This window comes from Rosa chinensis, chromosome 5 (assembly GCF_002994745.2).
Source record: "Rosa chinensis cultivar Old Blush chromosome 5, RchiOBHm-V2, whole genome shotgun sequence".
Taxonomy (NCBI): Eukaryota; Viridiplantae; Streptophyta; class Magnoliopsida; order Rosales; family Rosaceae; genus Rosa; species Rosa chinensis.
Window position 1 is genome coordinate 10,852,077 of NC_037092.1, and position 19,887 is coordinate 10,871,963.

At 38.8% G+C, this 19,887-nt stretch overlaps 4 protein-coding genes and 1 long non-coding RNA gene across 6 annotated transcripts in view; 3 read left to right on the forward strand and 2 right to left on the reverse strand.

Moving 5' to 3' along the window:
• LOC112165578 (cationic amino acid transporter 1) overlaps positions 1–9,008 on the forward strand; it is a 29,491-nt gene extending 20,483 nt beyond the window's left edge. Inside the window, exons 1-3 of one of the 2 annotated variants that reach the window (XM_040506697.1) lie at positions 5,005–5,066; positions 5,280–5,704; positions 7,472–9,008. In XM_040506697.1, the coding sequence (XP_040362631.1) occupies positions 5,065–5,066; positions 5,280–5,704; positions 7,472–8,796 (1,752 nt within the window). In that variant the 5' untranslated portion in view covers positions 5,005–5,064 and the 3' untranslated portion in view covers positions 8,797–9,008. Of the gene's footprint in view, positions 1–5,004; positions 5,067–5,279; positions 5,705–7,471 lie in introns of those variants that run through there. The other variant, XM_024302139.2, reaches the window with a different exon arrangement.
• On the reverse strand, positions 3,108–4,464 carry LOC112165580. Its single transcript, XR_002922904.2, has 2 exons — positions 3,706–4,464; positions 3,108–3,386 (listed from the first exon to the last, which is right to left on the reverse strand). It is a non-coding gene; the product is annotated as an uncharacterized LOC112165580 (long non-coding RNA).
• Positions 9,009–10,660: 1,652 nt separating the features above from the next.
• On the forward strand, positions 10,661–11,290 carry LOC112203121. The gene has a single exon (XM_024344138.1). It carries the CDS (start codon positions 10,661–10,663, stop codon positions 11,288–11,290), a length of 630 nt encoding a protein of 209 aa, XP_024199906.1.
• A 1,145-nt stretch (positions 11,291–12,435) lies between these two features.
• On the reverse strand, positions 12,436–13,740 carry LOC112203122 (putative F-box/LRR-repeat protein 23). The gene is made up of 2 exons (XM_024344139.2): positions 13,373–13,740; positions 12,436–12,942 (listed from the first exon to the last, which is right to left on the reverse strand). Exons 1-2 carry the CDS (start codon positions 13,738–13,740, stop codon positions 12,459–12,461), a joined length of 852 nt encoding a protein of 283 aa, XP_024199907.1. The 3' UTR covers positions 12,436–12,458.
• A 4,029-nt stretch (positions 13,741–17,769) lies between these two features.
• Positions 17,770–19,742, forward strand: LOC112165581 (cationic amino acid transporter 1). Its single transcript, XM_024302141.2, has one exon. The coding sequence runs from the start codon at positions 17,897–17,899 to the stop codon at positions 19,553–19,555; it is 1,659 nt and encodes a 552-aa protein (XP_024157909.1). The 5' UTR covers positions 17,770–17,896; the 3' UTR covers positions 19,556–19,742.
• The last annotated feature ends 145 nt before the right edge of the window (positions 19,743–19,887 follow it).

Genomic DNA, 19,887 nt, shown 5'->3' on the forward strand with positions numbered 1-19,887 from the left:
ACTTGACTACTGACTTGTGATCAACATTGGACATGGCTAGTGACAACAAATTTGACATCTAGTTCTACAATTAGCACATATCCCACAAAACAAGAACATGTCACAAGTAAAATGAAAACTTTAAAACGCTAATAAAAAAATCGTAAACTAAATTCATTTCCAAGCATAGTAAGACAAACTATGAGCCTCTTTATCCATGTATTCATATATTTACAGGCCCACACCAAAAAAAAAAAAAAGATAAAAAGGCATGTTCTGTGCTATTGATTAGACGAGCTTGAACGTTCTAATTGAACACTATGGCCACAAATATATATCATTGAAAGAGAACCAAACGAGAACATCAGTAGTCCACAATTACTTTCATGTATACAACAACATATGTTACAAACAGCAAGTCAATGAATCTTATAGGCAAATGATTCTACTCTAATCTATTTATGGGTATTACATGCACAGGCAATAATGGAAGGTGAAAAAAAAGTATCACATCATAAATTGAAATTGAAAGATGAGTCAACGAACCGAAAACATACCGCATGGAAGTCCACAATGAAAAAGAGAGTTTTGTATATATTCTGCAAGCAATTTACTATATAATAAGCATCCTACACTGTTTCTAAGCACTGTTCATCACTGTTCACATGAGAAATGGCTGTTCTGCCCTCGAGTTCTGTACAGAGATAAAAAAAGGCCCGAGTTATGTGGCGGGTTCTGGAAGCCTTCATTGAGTGCAATCAAGTGCAAACTGTTCATTCTACTTTCGGTTTTGCTCTTAGATAGAGACTCACCGACAAGCGCAGGTATGAACTGTATTGATCAAGCTGTGAGATATAAAGGTTGGGTTAAAGCAAATAGGAGGGGTTTGGTTTTCATAGATTTTGAATTTTTGATTTGTTGTAGCGTTTTGGATTGTGAGTTTGGGTTTGTTTTGTGAACAGGAGAGATCCAAGATTGGGGTAGCATTTTGTTTTGTGAATTTCAATTTGGTTTCTATCATAACGATTGACAAGGGTGAAAATTTGGGTTGTGATTTTGTTTTTGAAATTTGAAGTGTTTTTGATTGAATTGTTCATAGATTGAATTTTGCTTGGTAAGATTTCAGTTTAGCAAAATCAACATCAGTATCATAATTATTCATCTTTTGCTCATATACCCAAAACGATTACCTTTAATTCACCGTTTGTTTTCATGTTTTCAGCTGTAGTAACTGATTTCTTAGCTTTTACAATCTTTCAAAACAAAAGCTTTCATTGTTTGTTTTTTTTTTTTTTTTTTGTTTATCGAAGTTCATCTAATTCCATGATTCATATACGAAATTTGGTTTTATTCTGTAGCCTTGGTTCTAGCTTTTGAATAGTTCCAAGAACCAAAGTTTTTTTTTTTGACACTCTTAGACAGAGAGAATAAAGTAGAACAAACAAAAGAAATCCGGTTCTTAATCTGATTTTGGGCAATCAATTATAGAATTAATCATAATGTTACTTCGGTAATGTTGAAAGATTTTAGTTTTGTTTATCCTGTATTGAATGAATTTAATCATAATGTCAATTTCTTTTCAGTTTCTTCAGAGCTAATTGCTTTTTTGGGTTTTCTTTGCAGCTCAAAACTTGAAGGAAGGCCACCAAGTTGCAGGCTCTCACACAAAGTATGTTTTTCAGAGTCACTAACTGCATCAACAGGTTTCATTTTGTAAGCTTATATGCTAGATTTGAGATTTTCCATTTTTGATTTGATGTCATCATATGTTGCTGGGGTGGGAAAGAGAAGAGGGTGGATTCAAGATTGTGGTGGACTTCGAGGGCAGGGTTTGGGTTTGTTTCTGGAGAGGTGGATTCGAAAATTTTGATCAAGTTTGGGGGATAATTTTCAGCAGGAAAAGAGGTATATGTTTGATTTGGGTTGTTTAAAATTGTGGTTTTGATTAGGAAATTGATCTGTATTTGTTGTTTTCTTTACAATCTCACTCTTTGTTTCTGTGAAATCGATTCATTTCAGTTGTTCTTATATTTATGCAGGAAATAGCCACCTCTGTTGTAGATAGTGACAATCCAATTGGTCATATAATTTTCACAATGATAGGAGACAAAAATGGAGAGCCCAAACAGGTAACCATTCTGAAAATTTCTGTTTTGGATCTATCTCTCACTTCAAAGTTTGCTTCTAGATCAATTTCAAACATTAAAATATAAAATTACTGATCCAATTTTTGAGATCTCAATGTTTCTAGCTGATCAAAGTTCATTTTTCTCTGTTAAGAAATTAAATTTTTTTTTTTTAAACCTTGCAGACCATTAGTTATATAGCAGAACCTGTTCAGGGAACTGGATCATTTGAAATTGTTTTTCATGTTTGTTGGGTGATCATTTTCCTAACTGTTGTGCTGGTACGAGTTTGTTTTTCATATACAATGGTCACTAATGATCCTTTACTCTTACGCAAAATGCTTGGAAATTGGTCAGGCTATGGCTATAAAGAAGGTTTTACAATGCAGATTCAAAGAAGTGAGCTCTCTATCCAGACTAAACACTAATGGTAATGAGATTCCACATTCAAATGCAAGCATTCAAGAGTATGTCCCTAGCTGGAAAGCAAATTTGATGGAGAAGCACAAGAGAAAGCCATCAAGGAATTGTTTGAGAAGTTAAAAGACATAGGAGACGAGGACATCCGCGCCTTCCATTGACAACAGCAACAATTTGGAACCTTCTAGACATGGTAATGGTGTTTGCTATTTGGCCTAGATTTTGCTAAGATGTATCATATACTTACAAAGCTGGAAGTCTCATAATAAATACTCCATTATTTTTACTCTTCTTCTTCTACTTTGTTCGACACATACAGACTGTCAATTTTGCTCTGTTATTCCTTTATTTTGGAAGTCTCATAATAAATACTCCATTATTTTTACTCTTCTTCTTCTACTTTGTTCGACACATACAGACTGTCAATTTTGCTGAGTGTTATTCCTTTATTTGTGTTGTTAAAACATTATTAATTTGATGTATGATATATACTATTTTATCACTTTCATCAAATAGTACCTCATTTTGGTTTATGTTGATGATCACTGTGAATTCCTTCTGTAAACCTAAAATGTTCGCAAATTGAAAATCTATAACATTCCCAAATTTATATGTTTTGTCGGTAAACCTTGCATACAAAATGGTTAACAATAACAAACCCCCGCGGCAAAGCACGGGCACTATTTCCAGTAGATACCATATTGCATATTAGCTAACAATCTAAACAGATCAGATTCAATTAACTATTTCTACAGCAGACAATTTGGTGCTACGTGTAATGTAATCCAGTTTCGTATGGCACCAAGATAATTCCCCAGGTGAATAGAACCTATCGGCTGGACTCCAGACACCATCCTCTTCCTACAAATGGAGAATTCAAATTCAATTCAATCAACCTGAATACAAATGTAATCCAACTGCAATCTATCTATTCAAATATGAGTGTGACCAATAAATTTAATATCAACCTTCCGAGATGAAATTGTTCAATTTAACCAATATCATCTACAATGTAGCTAAATATAAGAAGGAACATGTATGAATTTGGCAGTAAGATAGTCAATAAAGGAAAGGATTACTTTATAGTGGTCGTAGAACTCTCAGAAACAGCAGGTTGCGAGAGTGAAATACTGCAACAGTGATCAGAAATCTAATCAACAAGAAACAGAAAGAAACTTACAGTTTCAGTGAGGTAGTCGAGATTGACCGAAGTTAAATGAAGCAGATAATTGCAGCAAAATCTCCGAATCGTAGTCATCTTTCTTGATTTGGCCAGCAAAATGGCGCTAAATTGGGATCGGTTTGGGCGTTTTGTTCTTCTTCTTTTTCTTCCGAGTCTACAACGTCGCCGAGGAAGGAATGTTCTTCTAAGGCTTTGTCCTCTTCCTGTAGCTCTGCATCATCGAGATCCACATAGTGAGGGTGAAGGTCTTCCATAGCTGGGAGAGAAACGAAGGGTAGGGCTTCACATAGAGAGAGAGAGAGAGAGGTATTCTTGCGCTTCTCGTAGAACTAGCTAGTCCGCCAGGTTTCGGAGCACCCTCGCCAGAATTAGAGTAAGACGTCGGCCATGTGGATCAATTTACAACTCCTCCAGTCGTAATCAGAATTCGCCGAGAGAAAACAGATTCGAGTATCAAATTCATTTTCGGATCTTCTCCTTCTTTAATCGGAACACGTCTCTTAATGTTTCGTCGGAAACTTTAAGGCTCCGGAGGGGAATTAGATTTGCAGAGACTGGAAAATGAAAATCGAAAACTGAGAAAATGTCACACAAATTGACTGCTGCGGAGAAAAGAGCCGGCCACATGATAGGGAGAGGGAGAGAGACAGCCGTAGGTGGCAGCTTTGGTAATTAAGCTTACCTTTAGTGGCAGGCTGTTAAGAGATGACCTTTAGTGCTATCTGAATTATAATAAAACACTTTAAAATGATCTCTTTTATCATTGTTTCTTAATTTTTTGCATTAGCAAAAGAGATCCACTAACAAAAATCAAAAGGTATGGATCAGGGCTGACTAACTTAACATAGATGCATATATGGATATGGTGTCAAAATTATAAGGTGGGTTGCTTTCACACCATAAAAATATTATATCGAACTGATTATAGTAATGATCGCGGATCGCTTCATATAGTTTGTTGTGTTCTGTATTAGTGTTCAGCACAATGTGTTTAACAAGTGTCTGTGACTCCGTGTGAAATATTGTTGGATTAGAAGCAGACAGTTTATAGTTTCAGAACATATTCTTTGAGATTATGACTTATAAATAGTGAGAAGATTTTAAACCCCCCATAATTACAGCCGATCACATTTTGATCGAAGTGGGACCCACGGAAGATCGAACGGCCCAAAATCAACGTTCGTCGACGGTGTGAGCTCAGCAGCTTCACACGAGAATATATCGGGTCAACGAAGTGTGCGCGACTCTCTCACTATATATAACTGCTCTGCTGTGAAGGAGTTTTCCCGCGCCAACCTCCTCTCTCTCTCTCTCTCTCTCTCTCTCTCTCTCTCTAATCCTCCGACGGCCGGTCAAATGTAAATAACCAACTCCTCCCTCTTTCTCCACTCTCTCTCTCTCTCTAGATCTCTCTCGATCTTCAACACATGAATGCAGTGTTGAATCCTTCTCTCCTTGATTAGTTAATTTTCTCCATCTCTAGGGCTATTTACGAGCGAATCAACAGGGTTTTTATTTTTCGGTGGATTTGTATTGGAACCTGAAGATAATTGGAATTTGAAATTCTGCAGGATGGGGATGAGCGGAACGGAACCGAGCGGCGGAGGAGAGGGACTGAAGAGGTGGGGGTGTTCGTGCGGAAAGAACGATTTTCTCCCGGAGGAGTCGTTCGAGAGCTGGGGCAATTACGCCAATGCGCTCCGGTCCACTCCGGCGAGGTTCAAGGACAGGTTCTTCACTCGGTCCGCCTACAGCACCGAGCTGGTGGAGGTGAAGGCGCGGAGCCAGCACGAGATGAAGAAGACGCTTGACTGGTGGGACCTCATCTGGTTCGGGCTCGGAGCTGTCATCGGCGCTGGAATCTTCGTCCTCACTGGATTCGAGGCCAAGAAACACGCCGGACCCGCCGTCGTCGTGTCCTACGTCGTCTCCGGCGTCTCCGCCTTGCTCTCTGTTTTCTGTTACACAGAGTTCGCCGTCGAGATTCCCGTTGCAGGTAACACTAATAAGCATTAATTTTTTTTTTCTTTTTCTTTTTTATAATAAATATTTGTGTTTTCTAATTTCTTTTATTAGATTTTGTCAGCATATTATCGTCTTAATTCAACCTGCATCTTAGATGTTGATAAATGATTTTGACGGCAAGATTAGAAAATGGACCTTGATATTGATTTTGTAATTGAGAAGATATTTTTTATTTTCAGAAAATTAACCTATCCATGTGTTTGAGTTTTCGTAACTATCATTTCCGATTTACTGCGGCTGGGAGCGACTTTGGTCACTTCCAAAACAGCCAAACAAAATGGTTTCGGTGTAAGAGAAATTAAGAACATTTTGGGCCTTTAGTGAGTTTTACTTGGGTAGAATATAAAAGTTCTAGTTTGACTAAATTGAGCTAGCACTTTCTACATATAGAATTGTGGAATAATTTTAGGTGAAGATGTAAAACACATCTAATGCTTATTGTATACGTTGCGGAATCTTTTTGAATATTCCAAAACATTATTATAGTCATGATCAAAACGTCTAAAGCATGGCCTCTTATAAACGTACACCATCTTTTCCGGTAGATTTACTTTTTTATATATAAGAAGACACCGATGCTGACTGGTAATAAGGAAGGCTCATTACGCTCCAAATTATTGCCAAATGCTTTGATAGATCGATTTATGGATTTGTTCATTAATTTGTTGATTTTTTTTCTGACTTCTTGTCTACTTATAAAAGTTAATAGCGTCCCGCACACAGCCTCATCTTGAGGATGTGTGGATCCCACCCAGGACTCCTTATACAAAATACAATATCTTACGTTGAAAATCAAGTAATCGAGAAAGTCTCGATCGGTTATGCTAGTAATTTATCCATAATTTGATCTTTTTCACCTTTTATATTTGCTTTTTATCGGATCAAATAATTAAAACTAACATTTCTCTCCACATGCTCCATGTGTAAGTATTTTTCTTTTCAGAAAAAAAAATAATAATAGATGAAAACAGTTATTGCAGAGAGAGGCTAGTGGGAGTAAAAAGTGGAATTTATGGGATTTATTTTGTTTATTTTTATTAATAAAAATATAATTTGCAATTGTCATAATGGTCCTTGTGATTTAATTAATTCTCAAAGTATTTTAATATTTAGGGTCATTTCTGTCAAAAATTTTGATTTTGACTAACAAAACCTCTTTTCTTAATAATAACTAGAAAATGTCCACACACCCGATGGGTGTGAGAGTAGTGGGGAGTTATAATTCTGAGAGTGGAGAGTTTGAAATAGTTATTTTCTTTTATTTTGTTTTTTTTATTGTTTTATTTTGCTTTTTACAATTTTATCCCTGATGTTAAAATGTAATCCATGATATTTTAATATTTGAGGGTTATAAAGGTAAAAAAAATCAGTTTTGGCTAACAACACCTCTTCTCTTAATAATAGTATAGATATAGATTTGGAGTATCACATACAATGATAGAGTTTGTGGTAATATTATGTGCTTATTACCGTCATATCAGTCATATACGTGATTGGTTTTCCGTTACTGGTAGACAAAAGAAAATCTGAGTTCTAGTTTATGAGATGATATATGGTTCTAGATTTTTGTGACTTGATCACATGCCAAATGCATTGCAGGTCAAGTAAATTAATGTCACATGTGGAGTTTGTTTTTTATTTTAATCCGGTTATTGCTTGTTATGTTACTACTACTGTTCCTGGTTCTAGTGTCATAGAGTTTCTGGTTAATCACATATTGATCTGGTTAATTTCTCAGGCGGCTCATTTGCCTACCTAAGAGTGGAGCTTGGGGACTTCGTGGCCTACATTGCAGCAGGCAACATCCTTCTCGAATATGTCATAGGCGGGGCGGCCGTTGCGCGTTCGTGGACCTCCTACTTCACCTCCCTATGCAACCAGGACGATTCCAATGCTTTCCGAATCACTGTCCACGGTTGGTCGGAGGACTACAAGTACCTGGACCCCATTGCCATTGGGGTTATCATCTTTATCTGCATACTCGCCGTCTTGAGCACAAAGGGCTCCTCGCACCTCAACTGCGTCGCCTCCATAGTCCACGTCATCGTCATTCTCTTCATCATCATAGCCGGTCTCCTAGCAGGTCTCACCAAAGCAGATACTGACAACTACAAGGAGTTTGCCCCAAATGGTGCTCGCGGCATCTTCCAAGCCTCGGCAGTTCTCTTCTTTGCATACGTTGGATTTGACGCCGTTTCAACCATGGCTGAAGAGACCAAGAATCCTGCTCGAGACATCCCAATAGGGCTGGTTGGGTCCATGGTGATCACCACCACTCTTTATTGCTTGCTAGCCGTGACACTCTGTCTTATGGTACCGTATCAGGTAATTGATGAGAACGCTCCATTTTCAAAAGCGTTTGAGACAGTTGGTATGGATTGGGCCAAGTATGTGGTTGCAGCTGGAGCTTTAAAAGGCATGACTAGTGTTTTGCTCGTCGGGGCAGTGGGTCAGGCCCGGTATTTGACCCACATTGCCCGAACCCACATGATGCCCCCATGGTTTGCTCAAGTTGATGCCAAGACAGGTACTCCAGTCCATGCCACAATTGTCATGCTCGCAGCCACAGCTGTAATCGCTTTCTTCACCAGCCTCGACATTCTTGCTAACCTTCTCTCCATTTCTACGCTATTCATCTTCAGCCTCGTTGCCATTGCTCTGCTCGTACGCCGTTACTATGTAACCGGCGTGACCACGGATGCAAACAGGAATAAGCTCATACTGTGCATTGTAATGATACTCGGGGGTGCAATTGCCACTTCTTCTTACTGGGGTGTCAGCCATGATTGGGTAGGGTATTGCGTGACGGCTCCTATTTGGTTCTTGGGGACTTTGGGGATTTGGTTTCTTGTTCCGCAAGCAAGGAGTCCAAAGGTTTGGGGGGTGCCATTGGTTCCATGGTTTCCTTCACTTTCAATTGGCATCAACATTTTCTTGCTTGGATCGATTGATGGTGCTTCTTTTGTCAGGTTTGCAGTATGGACTGTGATTACCTTGGTTTACTACATTTTCTTTGGGTTGCATGCTTCATATGACACAGCAAAGGACTCTGAAACTAATTAAGAGGCTCGAGGGTGGGAAATACGAGACGAAGGTTGAAGGAACTAAGGACTCTGGTTTGGATGGTGCGTATAGCAAGGCCTCTACAGAACCTGCTAGTTAAGAACTTAAGATAGAGAGAGCTTTGATTTGTTTGGTGTGTCAAAAAATTCTTGTTGGTGTGTAATATTTTCTACTTTGACAATTAATTAGAAGCATTTGTTCATAAATAATATGAAGATCTTAGAAGGAGCCTAGAGGGGGGTGAATAGGCTCACAACCAATTTTTTGTTCAAAACTTTCTCAAGGATTGCAACTGGGTGATCAATTCTGAGTGCTGATATTGAACAGAATATATTGAACAATCAAGCAAACCAACTCAAGCATTAAAGAACACAGATTTTTGTTGACGCAGTAAAACCCTATCAAGGGAAAACATCTGCATGGCCTTTACACTTGAAAGACCAAAACCAAATCACTAATGAAAAACAGATTACAAGTTTCCACTACAGGGATTGAACTGACCCCGGCATTCCTTCCTAGACTGACTCACTAGGCTGTGTGTAATCACTACTTGCTAATTGTTTATACAAGTGATACAACTCAGAAATCTCAACTATGAAACAAGCTATGAACGCAGCAAGTTCGACTTGGAGATTTCACCTTTGAAGTTTACAATTCCCAACTGAACTCATGGGATGCAAGAGATGAATATGCATGAATGGTTTTGTGTTTTTCAAATTGTTTTCAACATGGAACAATACACTTTGAAAAGCAGAAAACCAAAGAGATAAACTCTTGATAAACAAAGGGACTAAAAAGCACAAGTGTTTTCAATCCCCGAATAGGAACAGAGAACCAATATATATAGAGGAGGAAGAGAAAGAACAATTCACTTAAAGAACCCTTAAACTCAATTGGAGAAGGTAAACCCATACCCTTAATTTTAGATTGCAAGTGTAAACCCATGCTCCTAAATTCAATTGGTAACACCAATTCTAGAAGCCAAACACTCCAACTCCTTAATCAAAACTGACACCCAAATGGAACCCATGAAAAACCATTGACTTTTGTGAAAGAGATGACATACATGAGTTTACCTATGCCATGAGGAAGAGGGGACTTCTTCTGATCTGCAAGGTTGAAGCTTGATCTTGGACAAGACAACAAGGTGAGAGGGGATGGGGAAGCACGACAACAATGCAGCAAAGCAGCAAACTGAGATGAGGTATGAAGTTGCAATTGAACTAATCTTCAAAACTTGGTGTTGGCTTTCGACAGCAAGATAGCCACACGTCTCTTAATTGCAATTAAATAATTATACTGAGATGGGGAAGCTGACAGCAAACTGATCTCATCTTCCAGTCTTCACGTGGGTTTTGACAACAAAACAACCACAATTGCAGCAATGGTAATTAAACAAAACAATTATGGTCTTGGGCTGCAAAACATGGGCTTCTAACTCTTGGGCTTAGTGGGTAGAGTGTTTTGTTAAAGTGAGGAATGCCAATACATGATATATGCCAATACATGTTATACTAACATAATATAATTTCTATTAGCAAATGTTCAAGTACATGCCTTTTCCCTTTTTCTAGGCCGATGCCCTTTCCATAAGGCTTATTTTCCATAATGTATAATCTGAAAAAGAAACTTTCATTGTCACTCTTTAATCAGAATTATCACTACTCAAACTCGATAAAAAAAATATAAAAAAACTATTATAGTGCAGTACTAACATTTTCAGCTCTAACAGAAGTACTCATGAGCTTAAACATTTCATCATAGGATTAACATAAATAATAGTGAACAATAGACCTAGCCGCTCTGCTAGGGTTTTCGTAGAAAATTTCTTCGACCAAAATCTCAAACTATTGCCTGGGTCTCCATGGCGCCGATTACTACCGGTGCTTTGGCTACTCCGGCCGACTCTGCCAAGGTGTCGCTAGGTGCGGCGGGGACGGCGGCATTGCAGGACAACCGTTGGTATATGGTTGGGCGCTTGCTTGGTCCAAAGTCTCGTTTCCCCGGTTTCAAGGGAACTATTTCTTCGATCTGGCGAATCAAATCAGGGCTCTCAGTCCATGATGCTGGAGATCGGTTTATGTTTCAATTCAACCATGAAGCAAATCGTAACAGGGCGTTGCACGAAGGGCCGTGGTTCTACAGGAATACGATGTTGTTGGTAGGTGAGTATGATGGGGTTGGCTTGGTGGAGATCTGGGTTGCAGTAAAAGGTTTGCCGGTGGCACTTCGCAACAAGAACGCCCTAAATCTCATTGGCTATGTTGTTGGCCAAGTTATCAAATTTGATCAGTCGGCCCTTCGTCGGAGGGAGGAGGAACAGCGGATCCGCCTGGTGTTGGATACCCGTCGGAGGGTACGAACATGGATGCTTTTTGAGTTCTCTTCCTTGGTGCAGCCCGAGATCAACCTCATTTATGAGAAAGTTAAGGGTTTCTGCAGGGACTGTGGATTCTTTGAGCATGATGCACGGGATGCGATGGATTTTTGGTGAAAGAGAAAGCAGCGCTTCAGAATGGGCTACCTGAGGCGGCGATGGCCAGGCTGTCTCTGGCAGTGGACGGCATGCATCCGGAACCAGTTTAAGCTCCAATGGTGGAGCAGTTGCCAAGTCCTGGTGATGCTGGAAAGGGCATGGAGATCGTGCTGCAACAGGAGGAAGCGGTGATAGGTGGTGTGCTACATGATTCCACGTTGCATGGAATTGTGGGAGGCCATGCGTCACATGGAGGTGAAGGGGTGCATGGCTCTATGATTGTTGGAGTTGAAATATGTCCATCACTTGGATTGGTTGCGAATGGTGCGGTAGGATGGTTCAAGAATTGGAAAACCTTAGTGCCTGAGGTTTCTAAAGCCATGGTGCTCCCTGCGCAGACTTTGACTAAAGCAAAGAAAGGTTTGTTGAAGTCGGATTTGGACCTGGGATCGTCAAGTTTTGCAGTAGTGAGTTCAAGTTTTGCAGTAGTGAGTTCAAAGAGAAGGGCGAGTTATGACTTGCTCAATGCTGGCAAGAGGATATTATCACTTCCAGCTCCAGCACTCAAAGTGGATGAGAATATAGCTTTCGTGTTGCAGCATAAGAATGGCCAGCTTATTATCTCGCCAAAGAAGAAGAAATTGGGCCGTCCCCGAGGCAGCAAGAATAAGCCAAAAAATGCTCGCTCTTTGGAACCAGAACTGAAGGAGAGAAAATCTCGTGAATGGAAGAGTCTTAGTAACTCTGCTGAGGTGATTGAGACTGAATGCTTGACGAAGGTAACAATTACTGATGGGATTGAAACACTGGACAAGGAAGCAGGAATGGATGAGGAGGCTGCTCCTCCTCATCCGGAAAATATTTAATTTTTGCTGGGTCGCAAAGATCATGGTTTCTGAGGGTTTTTTATCCTTGCTTCGGAGATCTTTTGGTTTTTGTTGGAAATAATAGTGCGTGAACTTCCTAAAAGGTGGGTGTACTGATGGTATATTGGGTTCTTGTTTTAGAATAGGAGTCTCATGGTACTCTAAGAAACGATTCTTTATGTAGACTCCATAGGGGTTTTCGTTTTTATACTGCTTGCTGAATGAATATAATGGGCTGACCTCTTTCAATCAAAAAAAAAAACATAAATAATAGCGCTATGTCAAGTAAAATACAAGGGACTTAACTTGGATCGATGAACTTAGTCTCTATAGCGACAGTACAGATCAGTAGGAGGAGGCCTTACATTTTTAACATGTTCAGTCAATTTTCTTTTCAAATCTTCTCTAAAGATGTCACGACGTCCGTCCAATGTCCAAATGGAAATATTGCTCAGATCAAGTGACTCCAGATGACGACTATAATTAAGAATATCATCCAAGGCATCGTTAGAAAGATGAATCCCTGAAAGCACGAGGTGCAGTAAACCATGCATCATTCCAGCTGCTATAGCCTTTGCACAGTCATCATCCAGTCGTTTAGTATCAATTTCAATATTTTTGTTCCATCTCAATGATTTCAAAAGAGGGCAAGATTTCCCAATTACTTCCACGGTTTTCTGCGAGACTGAGCCGTGTGAAATGCCAAGGTCCTCCAACAACGGAAGTTTGGAAGCTACTTCCCTCAACCCCTCATCTGTTATTTTCACGCAATTCGCCAAAGTTAGGCGTTTGATTCCTCTGCAACTGTTGGAAAGGTTTAGATGAATGTATTAAATACAGAAATACATGAACTCTACAACATAATCATGGAAATGGACATACAGAAATTTAAAAAAAACATACATGCCCTGATGATCTGCCGTCCACGTACAATATATGTCCTATCATTCACGGGGCTATTCTAAGTTCATGTGCTATCTAATTCCAACTTATTCAACTTTTTCTCCTAGGACCTTCCACTTGATCAGAGGACTTATTATGACGGATCATGATTAAATTGTAATATTAGGAAAATATATGAATGAGTGAATTTAAATAATATATCATGCATGGTCCGTATATATGTTTTTTTTTTCTCGGTCAAATCGTATATATGTTTCTCAGATCATGGTTTCTCATATTTCAAAAATTAAACATCCAAATTAGTAATCCTTATCATGATAGCTAGCTATACCTGTTAGTGATGTACTTGAGGAGCTTATCAGTGCCGGTGCGAAAGTTCTGGAGAGTAAGAACAACCAAAGTACCTGAGCTACGATCAACTGCGCGGCGGCACATCTTCAGTACCGAGTCCAACTTGCCCTTTTTGTGACGGAAATCTATGTCGATGGTGCGCCACAGAATAGAGTAGTTGCAGCATACTCTGCGCCACGTCTTGCAGACCATCTGATACTCTTTTAGGATATCAATTGCTTTCGGATTTGACAGTACTAGTATCCAAGCAGTAACGTCGTCCGGGAGCTCCGTCCAGTCTCGGCGGCCCTGGGCGGTTGCAGAGGAAGACTCTGACTCTACCTTTCTTCTCTTCTTAGACTCTCCCATTAGAGTTGATTGTCCCAAAAGGGCGAAAGGGGTTTGTTTTTTAAATTGGAGGAATTCGTAAGAGGGCTAGGGTTTGCTTGTTGAGCTGCATATATCGCTAACCTCCTTGTTTACGACCCAAAGTTAGAAAGATCCAAAATTTATTGGCGGCTTAAACCTTAAACAGCAAACCCTAGCTCTATTACGACCAATTTAAAAGACAAATCCCTTTTACTCGAAAAAGGAAAAAAGAAAAAAACAGGACAAATCCCTTTTGCATTAGTAATGGCTTTTGGGACAATCAATCCCACAACAAATCTTCATACCTAATTGGGCTTGATCCATGAAGCTCAGAAAGTAATTTTAATCATAAATTGAGATGGGCCTGAGCTGAAATTACCCATTGTACGTTGTTCAGTAGAAGCGTAGAACTCAACGTACGCTGCAAATGCACTGCTACATGCATTTCAGTTTTCTGAGAAGAAGAAAAAGTATACAAAGATAACCATATACAAATTGTAAAGTTAGATTACCCAATATAAGACATTATCCGCTCTAGACCACTAAGAATCCAAAATAAATATAGTGTTCCATCACAATGAAATGAGATGCTGAGTGATTTTTTATCCAAACAAGACAAGATGAGGACAAATCACTTGGTAACTTGTTGCAATATGGCTCGCAAAATATGCCTTATTGTTCTCACTAATCACATTGTGAAGGAGGATGATATTTGTTTTGGCCTCTTAGTGGTCTAGAGTGGCTAATGTTTTATATTGAGAACGATAAGCCACATTTTACGTGAATTGTAAATAAAAGTTCTTACTTTTAATTCTCTATACAAAAATATTAAAAAATAAGATAAATGAAGCCTCAGATGATGCTTATGATTGAAAAGAGGAAAAAACATCACTGATGATGAGTATAAGTGGAATGTCGTGTGACTAGTTCCAAATTCATCAAGCTAGTCCAAATCATGTGAAGATCTTTTCTTCCAGGTCCTGTGAATGTTGAGAATTAATTGTATTAGACCCATGACTTGCAACATGTACTCAGTATCATGAATGTATTAAAAAATGAGGAATTGTTGAAACTTGAAAATTAATGTACTTTTGACATTGATGAAGTAAATTGGGGAGATTTTATGTACGCATTTTACTCGATCAACTCCCTTTCTTCATTAGCAAATTAAAGAATTCAAACCACATGTACGTAAACAATATAAGATATTACACATGTACTGTATGTCTTTTCATTATCAATTGGTTTTGAATCCGAAACTTTGATCCTAATCAATGTTCAACCTGTGGTCTTTGAATCATACTCATTGCAAGTTGTCCAAGCGTGCAATTCGGTATCTTCTAATTTGTGTATCCTTGGGTATTTATACGAGGATGTCACCTTGTCTGTTGCAGACTTATTTGGCTCTACACTTCGTCATGTGTATCGTGACTCTAACTAAGCAACTCACTGTTTAGCTTGTCAAGCTTTTAATTCTACTAGCCCTGAATCTTGGTTTAGAACGCCTCCAGTTACTATAACAATGTGTTGTTTGGTGATTGTAACCGTAGTTGATTTTAATAGAAGTTGCCATCTCCTCTTCAAACAAAAGAAAGAGTTTGACATTACCAACAAGAAAAGAAAAAAAAAAGATTCTGACAAAATTGTCATATGCTGCATGGCAATAATATCTTGCAACAGAAAATGCCAGTCGGTCCATAAACCAATAATCCTATTTATGGTATAACAAAGTAAATGCTGTACCAGTCCGGCCCTAATTATAACCCAGCCAATACATACACACGATTCATTTCCTCAGTTTCTCTCTCCGGAGTCTCCGCTCTTGCTCTGCTGAGTCTTCTCTCTGCCTCTAAGGTATGTTCTCTAGCTTCATTTTAAGTTTCATTTTGAAAATTTAAACCTTGCTCAATTTGTTCAACCATTTCCCTTGAACCTCATTCTGCTTTCCTGATTTTTTTTTTCTTCACGCTGTGATTTTTGGCATAAACTGCACGCAAATGCAGAATTAATTAGTCCCAAGCCTTAATCCCCTCTCTACTTGTTTGAGCTTCTTTTCTTACATGATTGAGCCATTAGAAACAGATCAAGATCAAAAGACTCTTTATGGTGGTGATTTTATTTCTTTAGTATTCTATCGTGTTTCTTAGTTTCATTGTACCTCTTTATTGTGTTATGTGGTTGTCTCGTTGGTTCTTTTTTTCCTTTGTTGTTGGATGTTTCAGGGAGTGGATTTGGCCTAGTCCTCCCTCCCTTTGTACTTTCTTTTTATTTTTAATAAAATTTCGGCTAAGGGCGAGGATCGGAGTTAGCTCTTATGTCGCTTCTCTAAAAAATAAAAATAAAAACCACGCTTGTGAATGGTATAATTGGTTTTTCTGGTCTTCCACATTGAAGCTTTGAGATACAAACTGCTGCACTTCGTTTTTTTTTTTTTTTCCTTTTTAATAATTTTTTTTCAACAAAAAAAAAAAGGCATCCAATTGTATTAGAATTTGGTTTTAGGCAGGAGTCCAGGTGTGATTTTGATTAGTACGATTTCATATCAAATTTCCATTTTAACTACAACTTAAAATAGCTTATATGTCGTTATTTATCTTTATATAGAATATGGAATTTTTTTTTTTTAATAAGAGAATATGGATAATTTTGAAAAATTTTATTCACACATTGCTAAATGATAGATACACATCTCTTACTTAATACATAACCTATTAACTTTTTTATTTTAATATTTTACTAGAAACACAACCCCAAACTTCCTAAACTATCCTCATTCACAATACACAATATCTTTTCATTAAATACATATCCTTTTTTTTTTTTTGCTGAAATAAATTGAGATAAATATATGGTAAGAGACTACCTATTTTTTTTCTTATACAATCTCTCTTATTGCATTGCTGCAACGAGACCCAAAGAATGACATATTACACTAGAAGACTCAGCATCAATTCCTCAATGGCTCAATGTGAGAGTTTTGGTAAATCAATGTGAGAGTTTCAGTAAATCATATGGTCATCACTAAAGTTAATACAATGGCACCCAAAAAATGTTTTAATTGCTTTTCACTTGTTGGGTTGAACATATTCAAATGTCAATAGGGAATTCCTTGTCATTGAGGACTTGACCAAGACAATATTCATATGCCAATTGTTGAGATTTGTGAACTACTAATGATGAAAGTGGAGCGAAACAAAACATCACAAGAGTTCTTGAGGAATTCTTCAACGGTTTTCACTTGCTCTTGTTTGTCCATATTATTTGGACAGTTAATACAATTTTTGAAACTAGATTGATAAGAAGGCTCGATTCCATGCATGCTAAATTATTGAGAATCAAATTCATGATATCCATCTACGGTAGACTTGGAAAAAAAAAAAAAACTGCATATATTTCTTAATTCCAACTATGTTTCTTAATTGATATCTCTTTTGGTAATTTAACTTACCCATAAAATTTGATGTTGGGTGTGTGAAAAAAGGAATGTGTATTTAGTATTTAGAGGTGTGTGAATAAAACTTCTCAATAACTTTTGATTGAGCATACCAAGTGACACGTATGCCCTACCTATGAATTTATCTTCACAGAACGTGAGATTAACATTGAAGTGTATCTAGGATTGGTTTTTATAAATTTCCTACGCATTTAAGCTAGATATATATATATATATATATATATATATCAGAGATATGTATCAAATGCAAATCATTATTCAATCAAAAAAAGTTCAAAAAATAATTTTCTAGATCTTCCATCAAAAGGATCTTTTTTCTTCGTAGATCTAGTTTCTATAGGCCTGGATTCTGATCGTTGACGGGTTCCATTTTAAAATTAGATCCTGAAATTTCTCTTTACGGGTTACAGAAACCCTGGAGACCAAGTAAATGAGGCTTCTCTCTTTTATTTTACCCTTTTTCCTTCACTAATTTCAATTTTCATATCAGGGTCTATTAGCTTCTACTAATCAATTAATCCAATTTTAGGGCAACAAAAGAAGATGGCAAATGGCAGTGAAGGCAGTGCTGCAAATGGCAGTGGAGGCGGTGGTGGAAACGGCAATGGGGCCAAGAAAACAAGTTGCCTATGCAGCAAAGAAGATTTCTTGCCAGAGGAGTCATTCAAGAATTGGGGAAACTATGTGCATGCCCTTGCCAGCATGAAAACAAGACTCAAGGACCGCCTCTTGGCGCGGTCATTGGACCGCCTTGAGCTAGAAGAAATGCGTGCAAGAAGCCAGAATGAGATGAAGAAAACCCTAAACTGGTGGGATCTCATTTGGTTTGGGATCGGAGCAGTCATGGGGGCAGGAATTTTCGTGCTCACCGGTGAGGCGGCCAGGAATCTTGCTGGCCCTGCAGTTGTAATCTCTTACTTGATATCGGGACTTTCGGCATTGCTCTCAGTTTTGTGCTACACTGAGTTTGCTGTGGAGCTTCCGGTGGCTGGAGGCTCATTTGCCTATCTTAGAGTGGAGCTTGGTGACTTCATGGCCTATATTGCTGCAGGGAACATTTTATTTGAGTATATAGTAGCCGGTGCTAGTGTGGCAAGGTCATGGACCTCGTATTTTGCTACATTGTGCAACCATAGTCCCAATGATTTTAGGATCATTGTGTCTTCCCTCGCTGAGGACTATAACAAGTTAGATCCAATTGCAGTCTTTGTCTCCATTGTGGCTTGTGTTGGTGCGTCCTGGAGCATCAAGGCATCGTCTAGGTTCAATTCGATTACATCCATCATCCATCTGCTGGTTTTGTTATTCATCCTCGTTGCCGGCTTAACAAAGGCTAACCCTGCTAATTTCACAACAAGCTTTACTCCATTTGGTATTCATGGCATCTTGAAAGCTTCGGCTGTGCTGTTTTTTGCTTATGTAGGGTTTGATGGTGTGGCAACTTTGGGGGAGGAGACTAAAAACCCCGGTAGAGATATCCCAATAGGGCTAATTGGCTCAATGGTGATTACCATTGTAACTTATTGTGGTCTTGCAGCAACATTGTGTTTGATGCAGCCGTACAGCCAAATTGATGCTGATGCATCATTCACTGTGGCATTTCAGGCCGCAGGTATGAACTGGGCAAAGTACATTGTCGCATTGGGAGCACTTAAAGGCATGTCCACTGTTCTACTAGCCAACCTCATCGGGCAGGCTCGATACTTCACTCACATCGGTAGAACCCACATGGCGCCACCAATCCTTGCAAGGATCAATGCCAAAACCGGTACCCCGGTAACTGCCACGATTATCATGACTGTTGCAAACTCAATTGTTGCTTTCTTCACAAGCCTTGATGTCTTGGCAAACCTTCTCTCCATATCAACCCTGTTTATATTTTCCCTTGTTGCATTAGCACTGATTGTTAGGCGGTACTACGTTACGGGTGAAACATCAGCAACCGACAGAAACAAACTCATTGGTTTCTTGACACTAATCATAGGTGCATCAATTGCATCTGCTGGGTATTGGGTACTTAGCAACGGTGGCTGGATTGGTTACGTAGTGACAGTTCCAATATGGCTCTGTGCTACTCTAGGCTTGCAGTTGACTGTCAAACAAGCAAAGAAACCTAGACTTTGGGGGGTGCCATTGGTTCCTTGGTTGCCATCGGCTAGTATTGCAGTCAATATCTTCATCCTGGGATCCATTGATGGAGCTTCATACCTGAGATTCGGTATTTGGACATTGGTTTTGCTAGTCTACTACATATTTGTGGCACTACATGCTTCATATGATGCAGCTCAGGAGACACAGAGTATAGCTAATGCTGAAACAAACATGGAGGCTGGAACTAGCAAAACCGCTGAAGCAGGCTAAAAACAATTCAGAGATTGTATGTGACCAATGCTAGCATGCTGTTTCTGTACAGGCCTAGATCTCAGATCTATTAATATTTTGGTTTTCTTTTTATCATTTGAATGATGGGAAATATCATCCAAGGAATGTTATATTCATCTGTAGTTCTGTACCACCATTCAAAATAGATAGCTGCTTGTGCTAAATTTCTATGCAACCTTTGAGGGTTAGGCTTTCCAGCAGAGTTTTAACTTTTTGTTGCAAAGTTATGGTTGTAATAGCCACCCGTCCAATTATTACATCAGCGATGACAGGTCAGGCATTTCCACATTTACCGAGAAATGGAAGTTCTC